This window comes from Ochotona princeps, chromosome 14, assembly GCF_030435755.1.
Source record: "Ochotona princeps isolate mOchPri1 chromosome 14, mOchPri1.hap1, whole genome shotgun sequence".
Classification (NCBI taxonomy): domain Eukaryota; kingdom Metazoa; phylum Chordata; class Mammalia; order Lagomorpha; family Ochotonidae; genus Ochotona; species Ochotona princeps.
In genome coordinates, this window is record NC_080845.1 from 26,673,465 (window position 1) to 26,692,731 (window position 19,267).

Genomic DNA, 19,267 nt, shown 5'->3' on the forward strand with positions numbered 1-19,267 from the left:
GAATAAAGGTGTAAAGTAGGTGACAGAGTCTGCCACAAAGACAACTTGGAGGATCAAAGGAAGAGTCGGTGCAAGTCCCTTTAAGAAGGAGAATCCATGTACAATATGCCCAAGAACACAAGTTGAGCTGGAGTGGAGGGTAGGAGGCAACAAAAAAGGACAGTACGATGGAGAGATGAAAAACTAAACCACATAGAAATGTCTGGATTTCATGCAATGGAGTCACTGGAAACATGTGAGCAGAGGAAAAATCTGAATTTATCTTCATAAAGGTTTACTCCAGCTGCACGGCTGGATGTGGACTGTAAGGTTACCATGAAGGAGGGGACTGCAGTAACTCTAACAAGGGGAAATGTTGCCCCTGGGCTAGGAACAGTGGCAATGTGAGAAGTAATCACATTCTGGAAATATTCTTAAACAAAAGCACTCATGGGATTTCCCGACTGACTGGATACGGGGTAGGAGACGGAGAAGTATGTTAGATACATCAGGGGTGTTTTTTCTGAATAACTGAAAAGGTGGAAGTTGCAGGTTCAGCAGGGTTGTGGGAAGAGATCAAACTGTAAGAATTTGGGTGTCAGACATCCAAGTGAAAGACAAAGAAGCAGATGGAACTGAGACCCAAATTCAGGAGAGAGGTCTGCGATTTATGTAAATCAGGAATCCTTAACATATGCCATGTAAGGGCCTAAGAAGAGCTGCAATCACCAGGAACAGGGTTGGGACTGAACCCTGAACCATCCATGAAGACCAGAATGTCTGGCATGGTGGAAAACTGAGAGGGTTATCTCTGCAGCCAAGAGAAGGCAGAGCACACAAGAGGGAGTAATTGTATCGACAAATGCGAATGATCATTTGAAAGTAATTAACACTGAAAGGGACCACTGAATGGCGTAATCAGACTGTGCACAACCCTTTGAGTTCTTCTGTAAATTAAACACACAGGTCAGAAGCTGATGGGGTGGTAAGAATTAGAGGGAGACTACCTAGATGGACAAATTTAAAAATACTCATAAATATAAATATGAGCTTACTAAATCCAGATGTGACTTGGAGAAAACAGCAGAGAACTGACAGTGGGCAAAATAGTGAAAGTCTATGGAAATTCTTTCCGCTTCAGTTTTGTGGATGAACTCAGAAAGAAGACCACCAGCCAAGACTGAGGATGAGAGAGGAGGTCCAATCAGAGAGCGATGAAGGTATAGGGTAGTCACCAACAAGATAAGGAGAAAGGATAGACAGAGCAGCAGAGCATGCGACCTTGGCCTTCAGGTCAAGTGAGTGAGACAGGTGAAGCTGGTGTGCACTTTCCAGCTGCAGCCACGCTCAGCTACCTGAGTACAGGTATGTAGTAAGTGGGAAGCGGTATGAACCAGGAGAGGGACAAATGCATTTGCAAGGGATTATCCACAATGAATGACCAAATAATTTAAGATGAGTAAGCATGGTATGAAGATGTCAAAGTAATGAAGAAAACTGACAAAATGAGAGAATCAACAAATGAGAGGTCTTCTTTCTAGAGTAAAAGGATTTCTAGGAAGACACCAGATGGGATATGTCAGAAAAGAAGGAGAAATGTACATCTTCAATCTACATCTCTCAGAAGTTCTTTAACGAAAGAATGTTCACAGCCTCCTACAGATGAGTGAGTGTCCCATAGGCAGCTTAACCATGTTAAACTGAGTACTCTCACCCCTCCACCACCAACTGCTTCACACTAGCCAAGGTATTTCCTACTTAATTTTTCCCTGACCAGAAATCTGGAAACTCTCAACTTTTTATCCTGTCTTCCCTCCACCAGTGCCAATGTTCTCATCTTCATCCAGGCAGTCACCAATGCTGCTGGATTCAATTACCTTTGTAATCCACCCATTTATCTCAACCTGACAGTGACTCCTTTACTGAATTCAGGCATCACTTCTTACTAACTCTAACGTTGTCTTCTTATCTGTCTTCCACAATGCCATCCGAATGGCTTTCGGATCTGATTATATCCACTGCTACTTAAAGTCCTTTTCATGGTTTCTTGTAGTCGTTAATCAGGCCAAGCTCCTGAAACAGCACAAATGCTTCCTCCCAAGACTTGTATGCCTCCTCCATCAGCAATCCTCCCAACCTCTTTTCAGGTTGAGGTGCCTTTTTCTAAAGTCCCAAATCATCTAAAACATGTATAGACATGACTGTATCTCTCATGTTCTATTTTATTTCAAGACTTATTGTTAGCCTCTTCCAATATACTACATACTTTCTGAAGGTGAGATCCCTGGGTTCCCGCCATACTCATATTCTATACTCTAGTTCCAGAAAAATTTAGTTCAAAATAAGAAATTAACAGATAGATAAATCAATTATGAGATACCTGTCCACGCCTTCCTGGTTATTGCAGGTACATGATATTATAGCTCTACTTTTGAAGACATTGTAAATACTCAAGACAAAAGAAGAAACACACACTGCTTTTCAGAAGTTGTAAATGTGCAGAAAAGTGAACTGCCAGCAATTACATCTCTGCTCTAGACAAGAGGGAAATTTATCACCATCACATGTCACTCAAAAATATTTGCTGAGTACCAAGGGTGATGTCCTACAACAGGCACTGAGAAGACAGCAGTTAGCAAAGCCAAGAATCTCCGTCATAATGAATTTACTGTCTGATAACAAATTGTTATTTACTAAATATATACAACGTGCCAGCTACTGCCCTAAGCACTTTGTGCATATCATCTCATTTAATTTTAACATCATAAGACAGGTGCTATTGTAATTTCATGAAAGAGGAAAATGAGACCTTGATATTTTCAGTAACTCCTCAAGACTGTAACTAGTCAAGTCAGTGTATCCTTATACTGTCAACTAATAAAATAACAGAAAGTGATGCATAATCACAAATATTTAGGGGGGGGAAAGGTGGGGAAGTTAGCTTCTTTAAAGACAAGGAGAATTTTCAATCAGAAAAAAGCAAAAGGTTTAACAAAGACTGTTCGATCTTTTGCTTTGCTGTTTTACTCAGGCGACAAGGGATGAAGAAAGAGTCCAAAGCTGGCAGCTAAACAAGTAGGAGGACCCAAAGGCTCTGACTCCCAACAGTTTCCTTCTGATTTCTTGGGAAGCAGGGATTCGCTGGCTTTCAGGCTGACCAAACAAACAGCAAATAGAGTGCTTTTCTCCATGTTTTGATGTTGTTGACAAAGAAAGGGAATGCAAAGGGAAACTGGCCAAGCTGGAGGAGGTAGGATGGAGAAGAATGCCAGCAATCGCCTCTTGACTACATGACCTGGCTAACACACTAACTGGCGGCAGAGGAAGGGCTCCTAGCAGCAGCAAGGAACAATCCAAACGCACACGTCCCGGGCCGCAAAAAGCACTCAGAACATTTGGTTAACTATTCAGACATGAGAGACCCAGCTTTTCCCCAGCTCTATTTCTAATGTTGCTGACCTTGATCAAGCTAGTTCACCTCTCTGGAATCACAAAGTTGAACATTCACACCCTTCCCATTTCCATCTCTTCACACACACCTGGTGTTTCACCTCTAACTCCTTATCTGATAAATCTATTTTAGTATATGTTTTATTGAGTTATACATGTTCTCTAACAGATTGTTCTGTCTCTCAACTGCCTTTTGATAGAATGTCCGAAAAACAAGTGTTGCAAAAATTTGATTTTTGTAATAAAAACATCAACATTTCAGCAAAAATGTTAAGCCCATAATCTTAAAATCCTAACAGACATCTGTTTTTGTTTTGTATATTACTTGCCAATTTTTTTCCAAATATTGCATTTATTTTTTAATCACCTACTGCAGATAAACACTACTTTTTGGTAACATTTAGTCTACATTAAAGTGTAAGGCAGTGACCAGCAATGAAAAAGACATTCACCACTGAAATGGACATACAGACTTACCTACAAGAAGCCTTCTGAGTAGAATAAATGAATTCACATTTCCCATGGATGCAGAAACCATTCAAGTTTTCAGGGCAAGGCATGTGGTTCCCAAGATAAACATCTTCTCTTTGATCACTAGCATCTTAAAGAAGATAAAACAATTCACTAAATTATAAGAAACAGAAAGTTAAGGATTTCTAAAAGTTTTGAGACAGTAAATAAATTTTCTCTTTGTCAACCACCTGTGGGGCGATCTGAAGAGTGAATGTACCAGCCAGGGGGTTGTATAAGATCCAAGATCACCTCTAATTCCCATCTTAGCATAAAACAGCAGCTTTAATTTCACAACATTTAGAAATATTTGTAGGATGTGGCTACCATGTGCCACTGTTGTTTAAAAACAATATGCTTTAAAAAAAAAATTTAGCATCTCTGCTAAGTAAATAAATGTTAGGTTAGAAGAAAGTTCCTCTCTGTCACACAGAGATGGCATCTGCTAAGAATAGGCTTATAGAAAATAAGCTTTACTATTTACCTTGTGTTATGAAGTTTGGAACAAAGCACACTGGAATGGCAGAGAACAAGTTATGGGACTCAGAAATTTTAGGAAGAATGGTTTACTTTTTTGAATGAAAATCACCAAGCACATATTTTTTCCCAAATAAAAGTAGCTTTGCTGTTCCTCTCTTTGAGGTTTTTCTTGGTATATGTTCATAGAAAAAAAACGAGAAATTTTAAGTCACCTGAGAGTTCTATCCAAAGAAAAAAACACTATAAATAAATATGTTGAACAACACCTGTTCAGACTAAGGTATCAGGATCTGAACAGATCTAACTTGAAGAAAACGGAAGTATGGTGACTAATACCACTGACAGAAATAAGTGCTTCAGGAAGCAGAAACAGAATGGGGTATGTAAGAAAGATACCGGGACTCAGTCTTCAAAATCAGTCATTTGTTCTCTCCCTATCCCTGCTCCCATCCAGAGCCATACAGACCTATCCACAGACATTCCCACATGATGTATTTCCAGACTTCTTTCTTTGGCATAAACAGTCAGTCCTCAGCCCTGTGGACTGAATATTTACAGCCATGTACACTCATGAAAAAATTCCCAGGGTTCCTGCCATTTCAACTCTGCAATTCGAACCGACAGATTCTGTGCATGATCAGTTATGTGATCTCGAGTAGTCTACCTTCTTAAACCTGAGGTTTCATAACTGCACAGTCAGGATCACAGACCCTATACTTCATTTGGTTTCAATAGGGTTCTGCAAGAAATGTGATACATGTCAATACCACCAAAGTAACTGCTATCCATGTAGTACATTATCTTCCCTCTCCCCAATACAAATAAAACTGTTAATCAAATTTGAAGACCGGGACCTATGGTGTGGTGTAGTGGGTTAAACTGCTGCCTTCAACTGAAATCCCAAAAGGATGCTGGTTCGAGACCTAGATGCACCTGGGAAAGCAGCAAAAGACTGGCCAAGTGTTTGAGCCCCTGCACCCTCGTGGGAAAACAGGAAAAAGATTCAGGCTCCTGCCTTCAGCATGGCACAATCTGGCCATTATGGTCATTTGGGGAATGAGGCAGTGGATGGATGATCTCTGTCTCTTACTCTCTCTGTGTAACTCTTCCTTTCAAATAAAAATTTATTTATAAAAAAGACATTTATTTGAAAGCCAGAGTTATAGAGACACAAAGTGAGATACAGACATATATAGAGAGATCTTCCATTTACTAGTTCACTCCCCAAATGGCCACAACAGCTGAAGCTGGACCCGTTGAAAGCCACGAGCCAGAAACTTCTCCTGGAACTCCTATGTGGGTGCAGGGGCCCACTTGAGCCATCTTTACTGCTTTCCCAGGCATGTAAGCAAGGAACTGGATTGAATTAGGAGTAGCAAGGACTCAAACCAGCAACCACATGGGATGCTGGCAACCAGGCAATTTTACCCACTGTGCCATAGTACCAATCCTAATAAAAATAAATATGAGGGCCTGGCGGCGTGGCCTAGCGGCTAAAGTCCTCGCCTTGAACACCCTGGGATCCCATATGGGCGCCAGTTCTAATCCCGGCAGCTCTACTTCCCATCCAGCTCCCTGCTTGTGGCCTGGGAAAGCAGTCAAGGATGACTCAAAGCCTTGGGATCCCACATCCATGTGGGAGACCCAGAGAAAGCTCCTAGCTCCTGGCTCCTGACTTCGGATCGGTTCAGCTCCATCCATTACGGCTACTTAGGAGATGAATCATCAGACAGAACATATTTTTCTCTGTACCTCCTTATCTCTATAAACCTGAATTTCCAATGAAGATAAATCTTAAAAAAAAAATAAAAACAAATTTTAAAAAAAGAATATGGTACAATACCAACCCCAGTCCATGTAAGTTGAGTAGGACAGAACTGTCCCCTTTCCATGTGGGAGACTTGGATGGAGTTCCTGGCTCCTGGTTTGGGCCTGGCTCATTCCCCAGCCACTAAGGCCTTTTGGAGAATGAATACACTTCCCCCACCTCTCTCTTTCAAATAAACAAATAAACTTTAAAAAGTATTATTAATTTTAATAATAATTGTTATAGTAATAACAATTGGTATAATAACATGTATACTGAGTTCAGTAATACTGTTTGATATTCAAACAGTAGACACCACCTGCCTCCATTGATGTGATCAATGTGACTCAGAGAAATCATGCCTTGCAGCTTTTGCATACAGACCAAGTCTGACTCCAGAGTGAAAGCTCTTACTCAATGATCACATCAAGCTACCCTGGCAGATGTGCACGGAATGAGCAAAATCACAATGCCCAAGCATCACTTCCTGGATCAAGGAAGTTAGACAACACCCAAAAAAAGAGACGAAAGGGCTTTAAAGCTGTCACACAGCACAGCTTCTGAAAGAACGGCAGAGGTAGCCTCCACACAGTTAAGAACTAAGCACAAAACAATCCCCAGTTAACAATGTCCTTGTCCAAGTGGTGACAGGCTCCAAGAGCAGCAACTGCACTACCGGTCTGAACAACGCCTGAGTGTGTGTGTGACACAAAGTGCACTTGGTTACCCAGTGGCTCCTGCCAGACACAGAAGCTTTCAGAAGCATGCGCCAGCAGCCGCAGAGTTTTCAAATACAAAGGGTTGCATGGTTCGAAATGATGACGTGAGAAGAAAATCCAGTGCCAGATGGCTTACCCACAAAGGGTTCTACAAATGTGCTATCTATAATGGTAGCCACTGGTCACATAAGGCGACTAAATTTAAATAGGACTAGTCGGACTTCACTGTAATGAATTGATATTCAAATACTCACATGTGACCAGTGGCTTCTAAGCAAGACAGGGCAGCTTTACAATTCTTATTCATGCTCATACCTTTAATAATCCACATACAAAGACAGCCTGGCTCTCAAACTTACGCTAACCAAAATCAGCAGAACCCTAACCCATCAATTCTTACCTTACCTCACCCTCAGACACTCCTTCCACTTCACTGCCAACAAGCTTAGTTCTATAAATAAAATCTACCACTCAAGTCATCTGAGCTTAAGTCTTAGTCATTTTTAATTCTCCACCTCTCATATCTAAGCAGATGTCTATTTGTTATGAACTGACCTAACTGATCTCCCTGGCTCCATTCCAATGTATATAATAAGCACAATGTTCTTTCCAGGTACCACTTAGTCAATGGCTAACTTTGCATCCTTGCCTTTTTAGCAGATACAAGAAGCACGACTTGACATATTTGTAAGTACTATCCACAAAGGATGTCTAAATTTCCTGGGAGAGGGCAGTGTCCCAAGTAGCACACAGTCTAACCCCAAGCTACCATTCAAGTCTTGTCTTCTACTTCACTGCCTACTGCCCCTTCTCTCCACCAAACAATACACCTAATCACTCCCGCATCACAACTTTTGTGTTCATACCTCTGCTCAGGTTCTTTTAATTTTTAAAATTTATTTTATGATACAATTCCATAGGCTCTTCTCTTCAAATCTGCTCCCTCCACTGATTTCCCCAATATTATTACAATAGTACAGTCCTTCAATAACAGTCATAAGTTCACCATTCTGCTATTTAAGTGTATTGACATTGTAGGTATGGAGAATGGGCAGAATCTAGCATCCTATTGTAAAGATATATTTAACAGTTTCATTGGGTGTCCCTCTTTGATTTGGAAATAGAGGTGCATACTGCATGTATGCTCACAACTCTAAATGACTCTATGTATATGCATGCTTACATATATATCTATTGATCTTATTTTTTGCATAAAGGTTGCCTTATATCAGAACATATGATATTTGCCCTTTTGCAATTGACATATTTTACTGAGCATAATGGTCTCTAGTTGGGACCATTTGGTTGCAAATGGTAGAATTTCATTCTTTTGAATGACTGAGTAGTATTCCATGCAGTAAATGTACCACAGTTTCTTTACCCATTCTTCTTCATGGGCATTTGGATTGCTTCCATTTCTTTGTTATTGTAAACTGTGCTGCAGTAAATATAAGAATACAGGTCAATTTCTCATATAAATATTTGATTTCCTTTGGATATATCCCCAGAAGTGAAATACTTGGGTCATACAGCAGATCAATTTTCAGTTCTCTTAGCACTCTCCATGCTGATTTCCATGGTGGTTGTACTAGCTTACACTCCCACAGACAGTGAAGGAGGGTACCTTTCTCCCCACATCCACACTAGCAAGTGTTGTTAGCAGAGTTCTGAATGTAGGCCAATCTCACCTGGAGTTAGGTGGAACCTACATGTGGTTTTTATTTGTATTTCCCTGATAGCTAGGGAGCTGGTCAGGCTCTTCTACCCTCCCTAAACATTATCTGAACTCTGGGTTCAAGTCAAGCTTCTCTCCATATCTACTTCTTCCATGGTATTTTTCAGATCCTCACTGTCCTCCAACAAAGAGGAATCTCATTCTAACAAATCACCATTACATTTTTATTGGTATGACATGCATGACAATAATAAACTTAGTCCATTTATGATTTAGATCAGAAAATTATATCCCTTTATTATTATATCAAAAACTCAAGATGCACATCATGCATTTGATAGCTCCCCACTCACAAATGGTGCCTGGTAAACCAACTAGTCTAAATTAGTCACAAAATAAATTACATCTTCTGATTAGGATAATTTCATTTAAGCTGCCAATCAATTTTTATGGGTAAAGAGAATTCAGTATCTCATAAATGGCCTGAGCACCAATTATCAACATATAATTGTATTAGTTCCTGAAATTTAATAAACAGCACACAAGTGTTTAGAGCATATACAATTTCCTTAATTGTCTTAAGAACTGAACATGGAAATAACTGAAAAATGGTCTGTCTAGTCAGATCCTGCCAGTACAGAGAATAAAACTGTGCCCGTCTATGAAGATTCCTATAGAACAAAGAAGGCTTCCTATTTTAAACAGACAACTTTGTAATAACAAAGGAAACTGGCATGTCAGGGACTCTGATTATAATTAATTCAGGTTTCATATAATTCAAATAAAGGAAGAAACCAATTAACCAAATCGTCCTTCATGTCCTTCATGTCAGACACTTGTCCAAGAAGAGGTATCTATTACCTGATTAAAAAAAAAACTTTTTTTAAACAGCATGGCTTTCTTTTATTTCATTTTATTTAAAAGGCAGAAAGAAACAGAAAGAAAACAGATGTTCCACCTGGTGGTTCATGCCTAAAATGCCTGCAACAGGCAGGACCATGCCGGGCCAAAACCAGGAGCCAGAGACTTAACTCAGGGCCTCCCACACAGACTGCAGGGACCCAAGTACTGAATCATCGCCTGCTACATCCCAGGTAGTCCATTAGCAGGAAGTTAGATCACAGGCATGCAAACTAGGTTTCAAATTGAGCACCTTGACAACGGATGCAGGCATCCATAGCAGCAACTTTAATTGCTACATCAAACACCCAACCCACATTTAATTATCTGTTTTACATATTCTTTTGGAAATTGGCATAAAAAGTAGATCATGCATCATTTTTAAAATATTCATTGGTATCAACACAAAATGTGATAGAGCAATTATATACAAGTCCTTATCTAACAGAACAAAGACCTAGATCTGCTTCAGTTGGCTAGACTTTGTCTTACTGAGCCTCAACATTCCCTCTGGTCGAGTACTCTTCTTACCAGAGAAGCTACAAAAAATCAAATACAACAATGTGTAGGAAAAACAAGTGTGAACCAGCACTGGAACTGAAATACAGCCTATGCTCTGAATTTTACTAGAAATGAGATTTTGTGCAAATAAATCCCACAGCTTCTTTGAGCTCCACTGATTCTTTTGACAAAGAACAGAGCACCTGCCTACGTGCTAGACATTTTGCCTGGCATTATGTCTAGCATGTAAGTAGGACAGAGACGCTCTCTTCTGTCCCCACAAAACGAATAAATCAGAGGGGATACACACGGAGTAAAAAGGCAACCATAATAAAGCAAGGTAAGTGCCCGGACATGGAAGTGTTAGAGGAACCCTATCTAGATTTAAGGGTCAAGGAACATTTCTTGAAACTAAATGACTTCTCAGTTGAGACCAAAAGGATGAGCAGGAGTTAGTGAGACAGAGCAAACACTGTTCAAACAAGGCAACAGACGTTAAAGGCTAACAGTAGATTTTAGAAAAGGGATGCTTTTAAAAGCATATGAGGCCACCTCAGAGTTTTCACAGAAATGAAACTGAAAGATTAAAAGTATTTTAGTGCCTAAAAATTTCAAAATCCACATACAGTTCTTCAAAACACATTTTCTGATTTTTAAACTATTTGACAGAGAGACAGAAAAAGAGCTCCCATGCACTGGTTTGCTACGTGAAGTTTCCAAGAGCTGTGAGCTGAGAATTCAATCCAGCCACTCCAGCATCAGTAGAGCTCCCCAAGGTTCACCTCACAGAAAGCTAGAGTTGGACTCCGAGCATACACTCCCGTGTATGACAAACACAACTTAGTGTCTTCCTTTTTTTCTTTTCAGATGTATTTTATTTCATTTGAAAGGTGGAGTTAAGGGGAAGGGGAGAGACAGAGAGTGTGAGAGAGATTTTCCATCCACTGGTTCATCTCCCAAATGGCCACAATGGCTAGAGCCAGGAGGAGTCAGGAGTCAGAAGCTTCAACCAGGTCTCCTGTGTCAGTGCAGGGCCCCAAGGCCCACAGTCATCTGCTGCTTTCCCAAGTACCAGTAGCAGAAATCTGGCTTGAACTGGAGCAGCTGGGACTTGAATAGTACCCACAGGAATGTTGGTACTGCAGATGGTGACTTTACCCATTGTACCATAAAACCGCCTCCCCTCCTCATTAAGTGGTATCTTAATTGTCAAGCCAAACGCCAGCCCTTCCATGACATTTTTGAAGACACCTCTTATGAGCAGTGCTTCCACAGAATCTTTATTAACATATGAGAACCTAAAATTACTCAATACATTTTTTTAATTCTAAAAAAAAGCCTATATGACAACACTGTAAAAGGAAGCATCTTAGCTGTTTCAGTCATAATCAACTGCATAACATACATTACTACAGAGACCAAACCTGGAGAAGCTGTTAGAATGGAAACAGAAGAATGAAGTATAGTCAGTAAGGACTAGTTAGCCAAAATTGAGAAAATCGAGTACCTTTCACATCTGGTCGATACTGTAGTCCATCATCTTTCTTTCCCAACAAACTAGTATCATCTGTCTCTATAAAAGAAAACAGTTCTCAAATTAAGACACAGACAATGTTAAAGTCATATAATGAAGCTTCCAATTATTCCACATGCTCCAGGTCTTTTATTTCCCTGTCCACTAAAACCTCAATGCATCCTCGGTATATAAGCTCTTTGTATGATTAACAGTTTAATTTCCCTAAGACTTCAGCTCAAGTTCACCTCCTTTAGAAGTCTTATTTGTGCAAACCAGGATAAAACATGCCCTGTGGAGAAAAGGTTGACCCCTTCTCCAACAGTGGCCTCAAGATTGATCTTTTTTCCTATCAATGTTTGCTTGGAAACATCTGCCTGAGAAATGCAAGATCACAGTTGTATTACTGAACATTCACTATTTATAAAAGGATCCTTGATTTGTGAATCACACCTGAGCCATAAGTGCGTTTCATCTTTGGCTTTAGTTTCTCAGCACAGTGAAAAGAGAATAAGAGAAGGAAGAGTCAGGTGTATGAAAACTAAGATAAAACTTGAGAACCAACCACTTCAAAGGAGACTAAATCTGCATGAATTTCCATTAAAATTCTCACACTTGGAAAATTACTCTGAACTTAAAATGACAGCAAGTATCATTCAGACATGCACAAGCTCCTCAGAAAAGATATTCTTCCTCTCAGCTGTTCTTCACACCTAAGTTTCAATATCACACCACGAAAGAAAAACAAGCCACACTTCTTCAACATCAAAGCTGGGCTGAGTATCTCCCTACAAGGGACCTCTGCAGGCACTGACACCCAGCTCCCACCTGGAAAGCCTCTGACAAACTTCTCCAGGACTGTTTGGTAGTTCAAACCACAGGTAATGTTGTCAGCTGTCCAGTTACCAACACATAATACCAAACTTGGCCTTACTATCTTTTTCCCTGATCTCAGACAAAAAGAAAAATCATCTATTCAAAATTTTCAAAAGATGGAGGGAATAGGTGTGGGGACAGGTAGAAGTATTTAGCAGGAAAGTTATAAAGATTTAAAATTCCAATCCATGAGAATATCCCTGGTCCTCCTGTGTCACCAAAGAACTAATCCAATATTCCAGTCAACCTTGAAACTGGTGAGGAGAAAAGACTGAGAGCTAACTTTAATGACTGGATATTTCTAGTAACAGGGAAAAACAAAAACTTTTAGGGGATCATGGGTTCTTAACTGTAAGAAAAAGCAAGAAGGTCTAACATGCTTCAGGTGAAGGCAGCATTTTTTTCATTTTATTCTGTAACTTCACATCAAAATCTATGATTATTATATATGGGAAAAACTACACAGAGGTAGTGTGAAAATAGATCACTATGCTGTATTTTTAAAACAAAAATAAATTCAGAAATAGAAGGCAACACAGTTTTATTACAATTTAAATAAGCTAAGGATTAAATATCTATAATCATCAAAAACTTGAGATCACCTTGGAACTCTATCTACATATAGTAGCTACTATATCTGTAACTAAATTAATGATCAAGAAGCATGTTTTATGTCTTGAGAAGATGAAAATAAATGAAAAATATATTCAAATTAGTAACAGAAGAAATTATGAAATTCGTGGTAACAACAGAAAATAAACATTCAGAGATTTGTTTTATACTTTTGGATGACTGCCAAACAAGACCACAGAAATAAATTAAAGATACATCCTGGATGGACAGAATAGTTTTTACCTTTGCAATAGCCAAGATGCCTTATGTCAATTTGTTCTTGCTTTATACAAGATGCCTCTCGAACAAAACAGGGATTGTTATATGAACTCCCATCAGAAGCACACACAGGATTAAGACTGTATCCACTGCAATCAATATTACATACACACCTGTTGAGAAAGACAACAATTACCCACATCTTTATAATACTGTGGCAGCAGAAAAAAAGCAACTATTCCTATTTTTCTGCTTTCTGTAACAGCAGACAATGCGTTGTTTTAAGTCACTGAAGAAAGCTTAACAAAAGTGAACATTAAATTAAAATTTTCTTTCAAGTGAGGATTTGGAGATAATTTTAGTTAGATATTATTATTCCAGTGGTTTCTCTAGAATTTTTTTTATCTAGATAAAAGAATCAGGATCTGCTCAAACATCAACAGCATTAATGAAAAAGCAGAATTATGGGTCAACGGTCATGAGTTTAAATTCTATTCTAGCACTATTAAATTTCCAGATTCACCAATCCACATTTTTCTTCTAAATCAAATAATAACAATAATAATAACAACAACAACATACCTCAGCAAATGGCTGGGAAAACTGAAAAATATTGTGAATACTAAATATGTGGAATGGAAATGCTAAATGTATTCTCAAGCTACAAATCTACTTTCAATAGTACAGAGACAGCCAAGAAAGCATAAGGCATGGTCATGGTCATTTCTTTAAGAAATAGTAAAATCTAACTGGGAATGGGAAAATAAAAGCAATTCAGAAAAAGACTCCCCTGTTTCCAGCCCCAAAACTCTAAGAACAGCAGAAAATACCAGATAAATCACCCTCTTACATGTGTTCATAACCAGTAAGACAGCCAAGAATACTCAGAACAAAACCAAATGAAACAGGAACTAAGACAGGACAATTGAGCTCTCTTCGGCCTCTAATATTCACCTAAAAGGCATATGCCAAGCCAGGTAGATTCAAATATTAAACCTATCCCCTTGCAGGTCTCTAGGAACAGGGGACCACAAACACCAAGCCATCTACAGTGTGAAGGCAGGAGGGTCCAGAGGAGGGGAACCACAAAAAGCCACAGCCGTCAACATGAGGGTAAATAGGAATGAGTGGCCATCTTCCAAAGGGGCTGTCTTAAAAAGAAAATGGCTGCTCTGAGCTACGGAAGGAAAAAAAATCACCTCCCGTGAGAATTCAAAGTCACAAGCCAACCCTCAATAGGTAATGACAAGTTAAAATACTACTTGGTTGTTCAGTTAAACATCAAGGCTGAGATTCATTTTAACAGGTCAAGAACTAGAAGGGACCCAAGGCAACTGATAGAAGAAAACACAACCTTTTCTAAAAAAACTTATCTTTCTCTCAGAGCTCAATGATTTCTACAGACACAGTTCTGAGCAGCTTGCTCACTCTTCTCTCTCACATATACACACACTTTCTTCTCTTTCACACACACACAGAGGAACCACACAGAATTTTCATGAATGCACACCATGACTATCACCAGAAAAAAAAAAAATAATTCAACAGACAGATTTCATAGCAGATTAGACTAAAGGAGATGCAGGGAAGTGGAGGAGTGAGAAGTTGCATAGACCATAGCCTCAAGAAAAAAGGACCGGATTATGAGACAAGAGAAACAGAATCAGAAAATGTAATTAAAATTGCAATGATATTCCAAAGGGCTAAGAGAATGAAGCAGGCCAATATTCTCCAAAATTTCCCCTGGAATTTTCTAAAACTTAAAAAAAAAAAACCCACAAAACTTTGAAGAAGCCCAAATGGTATTTGAAGAATGACCACCACCCCCCACAACAGGCCCCCTGCCACCATCACCATCAATAAACTTGTGCAACAAAAAGGAGAATATTTTTTAAGTAAGCAGACAGAAGACCAAAATTACTGTTATTGTTTAGATGTCATTTGTCCCCTCAAAGGTTCTGGTGCTGGGAGCCTGTTTCCCAGGGGAGTCGTCTTGGGAGAGGTGACAGAACCTTTAAGAGGTGGGGCCTCATTGAGAGGTCCTTGGGTCCCTGGAGGCACAGACCTGAGAAGAGAGAGGCTCTCTCCCAGGCAATATGCTTTTGAAGCTTGAACCTGCCCATCCCACCTCCCTGCCTCTGGCTTCCTATTTCCAAGTAGGTTCTTCTTCCTGTACAAATTCCCACCACATATAAGGCTGGGATCCCGGGCAGGAGGTGGGGCACGGAGGGTACTGATGGCCTGTGGTGTCACCACAAAATGTCTCCGACACAACACAATCTTCAGTCTCAGGAACCAGAACTTGGGGGTATGTGTTCTGGCATCAGAGCACACAGTGCTTGTTGTGCCACCTGCCTCCTATGAAGAGGAGAGCATCATGCCCAGGTGCGTACAAATGATGAGTCAGCCTGCTCCTGTGAACAAGTCAAGGACTGCAGATGATGCTTCAAAAAACACAAAAATACAATGGGGCTGGGCCCAGCTGCGTGGCCTACCGGCTAAAGTCCTCGCCTTGAATGCGCCGGGATCCCATATGGGCGCTGGTTCTAATCCTGGCAGCTCCACTTCCCATCCAGCTCCCTGCTTGTAGCCTGGGAAAGCAGTCGAGGACGGCCCAGTGCTTTGGGACCCTGCACCCGCGTGGAAGACCTGGAAGAGGTTCCTGGCTCCTGGCTTTGGATCAGCGCAGCACCGGCCATTGTGCTCACTTGGGGAGTGAATCATTGGATGGAAGATCTTCCTCTATGTCTCTCCTCCTCTCTGTATATCTGGCTTTGTAATAAAAATAAATAAATCTTAAAAAAATAAAAATACAATCAGCATCTTCTGAACGCTGAAGTAAAATATATAGATAGATAGATAGATAGATAGATAGATAAAATGGGGCCTTTGCTTTCGCAGACGTGTTTTTTCCTACCTCTTCTTTCAATCCTCTCTGGAAACCATTAAAGGTGGAAGATCTCCATTTAGACTACCTGTAATATAATGATATCAGACACTGATGTGGCATATGGACCCAAGTATAGAAAGAAGCCTAACTGTTGATTTGTGCAGCCTGTGAGGCGATTGATGGAGTCTGTCATCTCCACTCGCATGGAGATGTGCTCCCAATAAAGGACAATAATATCAGCCTTTGGACTCAAGCTGGATGATTTTTCAATCTGCACAGGGGCAGTCTGGCATCGCCCAATGTCTAGGAAACAACAGAACACAACCTTGCTTTTCTAGGGAGCACTCTATCAGCAATTTGTCTCTTTCCAGTTTTGTGCATGCTGATTTATGAACTTGCCTATTGTAGAGGGCAATGACTTTTTGGAGTGGCAACAATAATACACATGACATAGCACTAGCTAGGATTTCTCTGGCTAGTGAGATGGACCCATCAGATGATATAGGGAGAGATTTTCAAACCCAGGACCTGCAAGCCCCATACCCCTAACTAGCGGGAAGTAGCTACAGAAGACAAAATGAACCTACGTCCTTCAGTAACTCTTATGAATAAGGGTCGGAAATCTGAGCAGGGAATGAAATGGGACAGACAGGTAGCTGGCTTTGAGTCCCAGACTGGTAGCTATACATCCCCCACCCTATGTAATACAGCCTAACTTCCTGTCAATCAAATGACTCTTTCCCCAGGATATATTTATTATCTCTCACCCAGGACTTGGGGTTGTATCATGTAACTACCACCTTTTCCAGGCTCTTAAGAAGCCAGGTAGCAGGAAGGGGTGCCCTCTCTCTTCCTGAAGACACAAGATGAAAGTAAAAAAAAAAATCCCTCTCCCACATTTCCCCTCCCTGCCCATTCTATACCTACCTAGAATATGGCCTACCTAGAAAGAAACTTTACCCAAAAAATCTACAAAGCAAAAGCTGATGAAAAACTGTAATGACATATCTTTCTTAGTAACTTAGATAAACAAAGCAGATAAAGTGCAAGGCTGAAATCTTTATAGACAAAATTACTTGATGCCAAGACTTGTTTTAAAAACCTCCCAGAAAAAGGAGAAAGGATGAAACAAAATTGGACTTTTTGAAGTTGAGTGATGAGTACATGGGAGGCATCAACTTTAAACTTTTCTCTTTCCCTTCTGTTTCAAGAGTTCCTTAATCCTTGATGAGTTAAAGATATAAATGTGTATGGCACAACTCTAACAATTTAGAAGATCAAACAGAAAAACTGGATAAATTGAACTTTGAAATCAACAGTGTCCCATAAAAGGACTAAGAGAAACTATTAACAAAAGGATAATTGCAACTCATATAATCAATATAAAGAATAAACACCCAGATATAAAAGTGATTTTATATATTTATACATATACATACACACACATAAGTATATCATATATATATGAAATAAGGGGCTGGCTAAGCACAGCAGGCTAAGCCCATATTGGGACGCCCACGTATCATCTTGAAATGCCTGAGGTTGAGTCCCACCTTTCTTTCTGATCCCATTTCCTACTAAAGTGCCTGGGAGGCAGATAATGAATGAAGTATCTGGATTCCTAACACCCACCTGAGAGACCCAGAAGGAATTCCAGCTTCCAGGCATTGGCCTCACCCACCTTTAGCCACTGCACACATTTCTGCAGTAAGCCAATAGAACTTTCTTTCTGTCTGAATCTCTGTCTTTTAAATAAAAATTGAAAATAAACAAGATTTTTAAAAAGATTCAAAATCAGCCAAAAGTCCAAACATATACTACACCAAGGGATTTATATCGTGAAGCTGTAAAGAACAGCAGACAGTGATTTGCACAAAACACAGTAGGACACGTAGATGGGAGAAAGATGCAGCTGGAGACGGAAAAGAGGGACCCTGCAATGCTGAGAAAACTCTATTTCTTGGCATGGGAGGCAAGACTCACGAATGCTTATTTTATTTTTGAGCATTAAATCAAACATGCAAGTTTTTACACACTTTACAAAACATATGCTATAATTCACAATTTTAAAATCAAGCCACCACCCCTCAAAAAAAAATCCTCAAAATTCGTAAGATTATTTACTAACACAAGTTAAATAAAATGTACTAAAAACATTTAGTTACTGGAAAACAAAAACCAGAGAGAGTTGGGAAGTGAGCTAAGCTGAGAAGATGAGTTCAGATAAGAGGTTGGTTAAGAGAAGGGAACATAGATGAAGACGGACAATGACAATCTATTGTGTGTGGGTGAAAACAAGGATGCACATCTTTAGTCATGGTACCTCTACATCTCAACAAACAACCCAAAGAGTGCCTATCACTGAAAAGCACTTGCGAAAGACGCCATTACAATCTTCCGGGCAATGCAAGGCTCCCTTTGGTGCTGTTTGTGACTTTGTTGTCTCATAGCTCTTGCCTCATAGCTCTTGCCAGAGCTACTACAATAAAGGACTACTTGATACCACCCCACTGTAGTACATTTCATGAAGACTAGGTTCTCTGGATTGAGCCCCATATCTGCATTCAGTAAGTCTGATCACATTCCACCCACTGACTCTGATCCCTAGCCTGTGAATCTATATGCAATAAACCCAAACTATCATTCAGAATTTTTCTTTAAACATGCAAGCACAATCCTCATATTGCAAGTCAGTTTTTTTGTTGATCAGGAGTAGATCTGCCAAGTTTTTCAACAACTGCTTCATTTGTTGTAGTGCCCAAAATTGCCTCATCTTCCTGATCACGCCCTAGATTTATATATCTCATAATATATGACACAAAACAAAACAGACTACAGTACTGAGAAACTATTAAAATAATAATATTGAGCTTAAACTTACAGTCAGGATTGCATTAATGTTTCCAGTAGCTACCTTAAAGTGTGAATTCATGCTAAGATTCTTGCACTCCACGCTCAGACCATGGAACCTACACTTCTCTTCATGGTTAGGGTTCTGAGTCCACTGATTCAGTTAGGGGGATCCCCAAAGAAACTTCATCTGAGGTGATGCCAGACCTGATTCTTGTGTGTGCATGCCAATACAGGGTCTGGCATAGTTGGCCACCCCAATCAGTTTATGTATATGCTGGTGGTT

The 19,267-nt window shown here is 39.9% G+C and overlaps 1 protein-coding gene across 1 annotated transcript in view; it reads right to left on the minus strand.

The window, feature by feature from the left end:
* TMEFF1 (transmembrane protein with EGF like and two follistatin like domains 1) overlaps positions 1-19,267 on the minus strand; it is an 84,247-nt gene that overhangs the window by 8,911 nt on the left and 56,069 nt on the right. The window contains exons 6-8 of the mRNA XM_004580951.3: positions 13,266-13,414; positions 11,529-11,594; positions 3,907-4,030 (exon numbers count right to left, since the gene is read on the minus strand). Coding sequence (XP_004581008.1) covers positions 3,907-4,030; positions 11,529-11,594; positions 13,266-13,414 — 339 coding nt within the window. The remainder of the gene's footprint in view (positions 1-3,906; positions 4,031-11,528; positions 11,595-13,265; positions 13,415-19,267) is intronic.